Genomic DNA, 8,636 nt, shown 5'->3' with positions numbered 1-8,636 from the left:
CGTTACTCATAGATTTGCCGTAGAAAAAATAGTAGATAGTTAGCGACGGAAAGGTCGTAAGTTACATTACCCACGGACCATCCGTGACAAAGTCTACTATTTTATATTTGATATTGATAATTTTATCCATGAATTGTCCGTGGGTAATGAAAAAATGATTTTAATTCTATTTTTTTTTTTTTACAATTTCCTGTATTTTTTAATATATATTTAAAATTAATTGTAAACATATTAAACATCATTGTCAAAACAAAGTGAAATATTATGTAAATAGTGTTTTCAAATTACACTTTCTGACTTCCATAAGTCTCAAAATAAGGACAATTGTTACTGCCATAAGTTTCAAAATAAACACATTGTTACTGTCATAAGTTTCAAAATACACATAACGACACTAGTGTACCAAATAATGCCTACAAGTCTAAACAAAATAAGTAGTCATAACTACTATACGAAACTGAACTAAAACCAGTATTACTCCTCGTCGTCATCATCGTTAGACTCATCCTCGTCATAATCTGGATGACGACGACGACATAGCTAGTAGGGTTAGCAAAAAAAAGCTCATTCCAAGTGTCTTGAAGTCCAGGTAAACACCAATGTATACAATCGGCATAGCTAGTAGGGTTAGCTAATTGCTCTCGAGTCAGCGGATTCCAATGCTTCTTGTAGATTGAAGTATGCGCATCTTTGCGGAGGCTCGAAAGTTGAGTAATGTTGAGAAATGTTATGGGCACTTTAGATTTTTTGAACTCTTCTCCAATCACTTGCATTATACTTTTGAGTGAATTAGAGTCCCAATATGAGGAATCCTCAATTGGTGTCGTTTCATTGTAGCAGTTCCATCCTGGTTCTCCTCCCCACTTTATGCTCCTGCCAAAATAATGTAGTACTTTAACTATATGCATGATGTATTCCCATATACTAAACTATTATTTTGTTAGAATAAAATAATGAAGCTCAAGTATAGTATTGGAATATTGCTTTTATTGGTTACATATGTTTTTTGTCATTCAATTTGAATCAAGATCCTTTAACCCTTAGTTCAAACCTGTTGAACTATCCAACCCCCAGCCCTGATTGAAACATAGTTATCGTACTAAATTGTAGCTTATATAAAACCAAAAAAAATTGTGATGGATTATACTAAACTTGCCTTCCATGAGAAGGTGACATGCTAGTGAAGAAGACTCTAGTCTTGTTAGGTTTCATGTTCATTCTCACCCATCTAACCACACTTTTCATAGCCATGCGATAGGCTTCCACTGTTGACATCTCAACAATCTCTTTTGCTTCATCTTTAAATGAGCCAAGCCTAAAAATTTCAGTAGACATTACATTAGGTGTTATTATTATACAAAGTGGCCATTTGCATAAGAAATGAGCAAACAATTGTTTAAATAGATTGGAAGAACATACAATATCTTCATCTTGGAGCCAGTTATCCACCAAATATAGGTGTTGAATACCACAATGTCTGCGCCTTTCCAATAGCGGCCGTGCTTACTGATCGAACCCTTTCTGACAATCCTATCAGTTACCCGATGAATGACAGCGTTATCGGAGTTTGATTCAAGAAGAAAGGTGCCCAATAGAACTCAATTGTTGCATTGTATTCCTAATTAAAAGCAAGAATATGAACAATATATGACATAATAATATTGCAGCTGAAATTATTGTGAATTGCATTAAGCTAAGAATAACTAAACCTTGGTTGTGAAGACAGTGAGTGAATTGAAAGGTTTCCATGGATTTGGCATGTTGGGGAATGAGTTGATGGAGAAGGCATATCTAACATTAAACTGGCATTGAATCTGTTGCATTGGTAAAAAGATGCGTATTATGTTTGGATTACATCAAGAAATCTATGATTACTATGAGCTTTCAAGTTTCAATTCACTAGATTGAGTTCTGTATGGTACAGTGTTGCAAATCATGAATTTGTAAGAAATAATTTATTTGATTTTCTCATCAGCAGCATATACCTTTTAATTCAAACATAAATCTAAGTTAAGTTATAATCAACCCAACAAAACTAGCACTTTCTATAAGAGTATAACTTCAAGGAAAAGGAAAAACTAATGAGCATATAAACATCCCCAATCATATTATTGAACACTTCACATCTATCACATGTGCCAAATATAAAAAAGAGTATTTGTTAAACCTTTACATTTATTTGCAACTACTAACTACTATTCCAAAGGGACCAAATAATGTAACTACTAAAATTTATTAAAATTAACAAAAACCTTATATTTTAATATTACTTCAAGATTATTCTCTCTCTATCTATATAAGCACCTTTCATTGTTATTGCACCTCATAAACATTCCAAAGTTGTTAAAAAAATGGGAAGTATTATGAGAGAAAAAGTGAAGCTTCTTGTAGCATTACTTGTTCTTCAGTTCTGTTTTGCAGGATTTCACATAGTCTCTAGACTTGCACTAAACATTGGTGTCAGCCAAGTTGTTTATCCTGTTTATAGAAACTTAATTGCTTTGCTTTTGTTGAGTCCACTTGCTTAATCAGCACCCTTACAGATCTGGTTGTTTATTTTGAAATAGATTTTAATCCAATCTAGTGTTAATCCAATCTGTGTACATTAAAGGCTCCAAATCTGGTTGTTTATTTTGAAACAGATATAATCACACCCTTACATGACCACTTTATGCCTATGTTTTGAAAACAGAACCGGCTGATTTGGGAGCCTGTCAGAACCGGCTGATTTGGGAGCAAAAATATCCAAGCAAACAATATCCAAGCAAAACAAAATCAGATTCCAAGCAAAAAACAAATTCAGATTCCAAGAAAAACAAAATCAGATTCCAAGCAAAACAAAATCAGATTCCAAGCAAAACAAAATCAGAATCAAAGCAAAATAAAAACGGTACCGGCAGAGAGGGCGAACAGCGTTGATTTGAAGTGGCATAGAGGGCGAACACGAACGACAGAGATGGCAGAGAGGGCAGAGAGGGCGAACACGAACGGCGAACACGAACGACGTTGAAGGGCGAAGACGAACACGAACACGAACGTTGAAGGGCGAACACGAATGTTGATGGGCGAACACGAACGTTGAAGGGCGAACGACAGAGAAGCAGAGAGGGCGAACGGCAAAGAGGGCGAACGTTGAGAACACGAACGTTGAAGGGCGAACGGCGAACACGAACGTTTGGACGACGTTGAAGGGCGAACGGCGTTGAACGGCGTTGAAGGGTTTGATTGCGAAGGGTTTGAGAATGGTTTTGTTTGCTTACTGAACTCGTTGAAGGGTAATTGCTTACTGAACTCAAAATCGTTGAAGGGTTTTGTTTGTGAACGGCCTTAACTTTTTTTAAAAAAAAAAAACAAAGTAATATACAAAATTATATTTTCAATTTACCCACGGATATTACCTACGGATAATCAGTGGTAACAAAAAATACGATTAAATTTTGGCAACTTCAAGTTGAGTTTCTTTTTTTGTAATGTTACCCACGGAATTTTTTATTTTATCTACGGACAAACCGTGGAAACCAATTAAAAAAAATTAAATTATTTAATAACAAATTTACCCACGGTTTTTCTATAGATATTATATAATTTATCCACTAACTGACATTTTTTCCGTAGGTATATGACTCTTTTCTTGTAGTGTGATATTGTTGTTTTTCCACTAACCAAGAACATTCTTCGTTTGTAACCAAGATCAATCTTGAGTTAAACTTTCAATTTTTAAATAGAAATTTTTAAAAGAGACAATTGTAATTCAAACCCCCTTCCTTATAATTGACATTGTTACTTCAATTCAATTATATCAATATATGTTAAAATATAAAAGGAATCAATTAATTAAACTAAATACTAATATAATATAATAAATAAAAAATATATTTATATAAGTACGGGTGGCAGGAGGGGTGGATATTATAGTACTCATGTCCGCTTAATTTTGTGGATAATTATTCGTCCCTGTGTCGGGTTTTTACTGTACCCATTATAACTGTTTTTTGCAGGTATCCGCTGAGTCTGGATCCAATTGATATCCCTAAGTTAAACAAACACTTCACTCAACTAAATTTAATATTCTGTCCGATTTTTGAATATTCAAATATAAGTAAGAAAAAGTTAATCTTTTATGGTCCAAATATTAAGTAATTTTAAACAATTTTTATTTTTATTAAATATTATTTTTCCCATAAATACTCTTTATTTAACGTAAACTTTTCGAATCTTAGTTTCAATGTCATAAATAATGTATTAATGTTTACAAAATATTTTAAAGATAATTTTAAAAGTAGATTTATTTATTTTTCAATATCAATAAAAGTTGGTTGATTCCTTAATACGTGAACCCTCTTTCTCTCTTTTTTTTTTGTTTAAATACATAACCGAGTATTTGTTATTAAAAGTGTTCGCACATCAATAAATATTAGTATGACAATCATGTTCTTTTTACATGACTAATGTTACCAATGCATGTTAATAAATGATAGTTAGATTCCAAAGTTGATGAGAATACTAAATAGTTTGGAATACATAAAGTCTATTAGGAATAGAAAGATAAAAGGAAAACATCTAACTGATTTAATTGCATTTTCCAAAACATTATAAAGTTGTCATCTTAGAGTCATAACTAACCAGACTTAATCAATACAGAAAAATTAACTAAATAAATTAGGCCACTCACCATCACTAAAAAAAAACATTCATATATTTCCAAAAATTTATGAGTAAATTTATTATAAAATAAATAATTTTTTTAAAAAAACACGAATTTGCGTAAATTATTTTGTTTTGTTTTGTTTATCACATTTTTTTTTTACTTTTTTTTTTATATAACCTTTACATGTCTAGAAGAAAAGGGAGAAACCTCATTAATAACACTAATACTAAAACCTCCTTCAAAATACCTTGCTTCAGAATATCCGTCAAAATATCTTCTTCAACCTTTGTCTCTGAAAATTTATTTGAACCTCAAACGAAAAAACCACCGACCATAACACAAATTGAACTCTCCGACCTCATCATCTATGTGCCTTGAACTCTCTGTCTTCTCATATTCGACTTCGTTCTATCTCTATTACTTGCTCTATGTCTCTCCCTCTTTGTAACAACCTATATATTTTGTTAAGTCTATAATTTATTTATTAAAACGGTTAATTCAAAAATAAAATAATTTGTTTATTTGTTTAATTAAGAAAAGGGTATTATTGTAATATTTGGATAAATGAAGGGTAATGACATAATTCCCACTGTCTATGTCCCTAGATATCTAGTAATTTATTTTTCAGAAAACAGATTCCCTTCTTCTTCTTGTTACCGAGCCAACTCCTTCATCCTCCCAATCTTCAACCCTTTTATTTTCCTTAATTCATCAAATCAGTTAAACCCAAAAGCTTGATAAAGCTCTTTAAAACCATTTTTAAACCTTGCATGTCTAAATGAGTCAAAGTTGCAGTTCAAGAAAAAGGGGAGCTCAACAACTAATTTAATGAGAATATCGTCTTCTCCCTTATCACAAACGGTGAGTTCTTTTTATTAAAGGTTTTTTTATTTTTTATTTATGATTAGGGATTTAATTTTCTGAAGTTGTTTGGAAAAAAGAGTAATGGAAGAAAACAACTCACATAGCTTTAACTCTTAGGGATTTTATTGAAAATTTCAGTAAGTTAGAACGTGCACGTTGTTTATTGTGATGTTTGTGAATAAATTATATGTTAGGAAAATTTTAATTAGATGTGCATAACTAGATTTAAGGTGAGTATGCTTGTCGAGCACGATTTATGCTCGTTACTGCTATTGTCTCTGATGTGTTTGTGAAATTGTGTTATGTTACATTAATTTCTTAGTACGAGGATTTTGGGCCCTGAAATTCTTTAAATAAACTGTTTTGGATTATTACTGATTAGGAAGATTAAAGTTTGATGAAATGAAATTTTTGCATATAGGTGTTTTAAAACTGCATCCAAATGATTTTTCATGACTTTTATGTTGTTATTAATTTCATGACTTTTATATTTTTACTATTTTCATGACTTTGATGTTGTTACTATTTTCATGACTCCAATGTTGTTTACATTTTTTCTGACTATGATTTTCGTTTTGAATTAAGGACTTAGGATTAAATTATTATGAGTTTGGTATATCGCCTAAGTTGTTTATAATTATTGTGGATGAATATGCATTTTATATATGACATAATAAAGGCATTTTATACAAAACATTTAAAGTTTTATACATTATCATTAATTAGATCATGCATGGCCTTATTCACGGTGTGACATCTAGGTTATTCCAGGCATGGAATAACAGGTAAAGGAGAACAATCAGGATACTGATTGGGGTTTGGTCAGACCACCTTTACCAATCAAGACTCAATTATCTTGGTGACCCACATTAAGATATTGGACAACTTTTCCTTATTCCAAAGAAAAATATTTGAGGTCATACATATGTTTTTCAGAATAATATATATATATATATACACACATGTATAATAATAATAATAATAATAATAATAATAATAATAATAATAATAATAATAATAATAATAATAATAATAATAGTAATAATAATAATAATCATAATAATAATAATAATAATAATAATAATAATAATAATAATAATAATAATAATAATAATAATAATAATAATAATAATAACTCTAATTGGACTAGAATAAATCTAGGGAGGACGAAAATGACCTAAATGTTCATCCAATGACACAAACACACCTATTGGATGCACAAGATTTTTAAGTAAAACTTTTATAAAAAAATTTAAAATCGAGAGTTTTATCTTGAGATGTATAATTATTTTTCATGTTTTATACACTTTTATGAAAGAAACTCTTTGAGACTGTTTTCCCCTTTATTTTTTGAGCTCACTAAGATATTTTATCTCACCCCAATTATTTTTTTATTTAGCAGCTGGAGGAACATGAGACATGAATTTAGCATTAGAAGATCAATTCTAAACTCGTGGTGGAATTAGAATTTGATGTTTTGTTTTATGATGTAATTAGTCAATTGTAGTTTGTTTTTAAGATGTAATATTTTATGAATCTACTAAAGAAGTTGTAAACTATATCTATGAATGTAGTTTTCAGTTATGATGGTGATTCTAATTTATTATTCATTATTAGTTACTTCTGTTTTATTAAAGGTGTATGGGTCAAATCATCATATTCTAGACAAATGATAATGGGTCTTACATTTTGGTATCAGAGCCATGTTGATTCATTTGGACTATGGATTATGTGTTAGGAATTAGAATATCTTTGTTTTACTATACATTCTAATTATCATTTCACCTAATATTAAGTCTGATCAACTTAGTATTTTGTGTATGGTATGCAGAATTATGGCTGAAGGATCTAGGAGGAATCTTGCCCCTGAAGATAGTATGACTCCACCACCCACTTCTGATCCATGGGAAAGGGTTATGGAAGCTATTCAAATGCAAGCAACGACTACCCATAATCTGGTACAACAAATGGCAATGAAAAGAGATGTCACTCCAAATGCCAATAGGGTGTTGTTTTATGATTTTCTTAAGCTGCAGCCTCCAACATTCCAGGACAACCATAATCCCTCAGAGGCCCAAGCTTGGCTGTATGAGATTAAAAAGGCATTTGAAGTAGTGTGTTGTACTGAAGAAGAAAAGGTGGCATTTGCTGCCCATCTACTAAAGGGTGGGGCAAAGTATTGGTTGAGGAGTGCAAAGACTTATCTTCAGACTCAAAGAACCTATATGAATTGGGAACACATTGAGGTGGCCTTTTTTACAAGTATTATCCAAAAAGTGCCAGAAGACAAAAGGAGTCGGAGTTTGTGCAACTGCAACAAGGAGACATGTATGTTGCAGAGTATGTTGCTAAGTTAGAAGAATTGGTTAGATTTTCCCCACATGCCCAATATGCACCCACAAAAAAATGGAAGATAAACTAGTTTGAGTGAAGATTGAGGCTTGAAATCAGAGTGAACATAGGCCATATGGAGCTTACTAACAATTCTACTCTTGTACACAAGAGCTACACTGTTGAAGACAATTTAAAGAAGGTACAACAGGAGAGGCAGGCTAAGTGGCAACAAAAGAAAGAGTTTGGAAAATTTGGCCAACAATTGAAGGTAAAGACTCCCCAAGGGAAGGGAAAACAAGTACAAAACTCTAGTTCCCCAAGAGCAAAGAAGTGTCTTAAGTGTGGCAGAGATCATGGGGGAGAGTGTTTGGTTGGAAAGTAAGTCTGCTACTACTACAAACAATTTGGTCATATGGTTCCCTTTTGTCCAATACGCCAAAAACAAGTAGAGTCCAATCCAAACAAGTCTAACACTGGAAGGCTCTTTTCTCTCAGTGCAAAGAAAGGTATGAATCATAATCTAATAACTGTCCCTGGATTCATAAATGAAATCCTTTTAATTGTCATGTTTGACACTGGTGCATCCCATTCTTTCATCTCTTCTGATTTTATTTTGCAACATAATCTTCTTGTACTTGAAATGCCTTATCCCTTAGTTGAAAGCACTGCATCTAAGAATTCAATAGAGACCTTCTTAGTATGTCCCTAGTGTCCAATCCCCCTGTATGATAAAGTTTTTCTAATAAACCTAGTCTGTTTGCCCCTTAAGGGCTTGGACATCATATTAGGA

The 8,636-nt window shown here is 32.0% G+C and overlaps 1 protein-coding gene and 1 pseudogene across 3 annotated transcripts; one reads left to right on the top strand and one right to left on the bottom strand.

Annotated features, from left to right (window-relative positions):
- Positions 1–241: 241 nt before the first annotated feature.
- Positions 242–1,775, bottom strand: LOC101496506 (protein trichome birefringence-like 33; annotated as a pseudogene).
- A 3,339-nt stretch (positions 1,776–5,114) lies between these two features.
- LOC105852829 (uncharacterized) lies at positions 5,115–8,351 on the top strand. Of its 3 annotated transcripts, none has more exons than XR_012163054.1 (2): positions 5,115–5,509; positions 6,915–7,105. XR_012163054.1 is itself a non-coding variant. In XM_073368385.1 (2 exons), the coding sequence occupies exon 2, from the start codon at positions 7,348–7,350 to the stop codon at positions 7,867–7,869; it is 522 nt and encodes a 173-aa protein (XP_073224486.1). In that variant the 5' UTR covers positions 5,160–5,509; positions 7,344–7,347; the 3' UTR covers positions 7,870–8,351. The 3 variants fall into 3 exon arrangements, 1 of the variants encoding a protein (XP_073224486.1); XR_003470113.2 differs by having other exon boundaries at positions 6,912–7,105; XM_073368385.1 differs by lacking the exon at positions 6,915–7,105 and adding an exon at positions 7,344–8,351 and having other exon boundaries at positions 5,160–5,509.
- Positions 8,352–8,636: the final 285 nt, after the last annotated feature.

This window comes from Cicer arietinum, chromosome 5 (genome assembly GCF_000331145.2).
Source record: "Cicer arietinum cultivar CDC Frontier isolate Library 1 chromosome 5, Cicar.CDCFrontier_v2.0, whole genome shotgun sequence".
Lineage (NCBI taxonomy): Eukaryota > Viridiplantae > Streptophyta > Magnoliopsida > Fabales > Fabaceae > Cicer > Cicer arietinum.
This window is presented reverse-complemented; position numbering and strand designations above follow the sequence as displayed.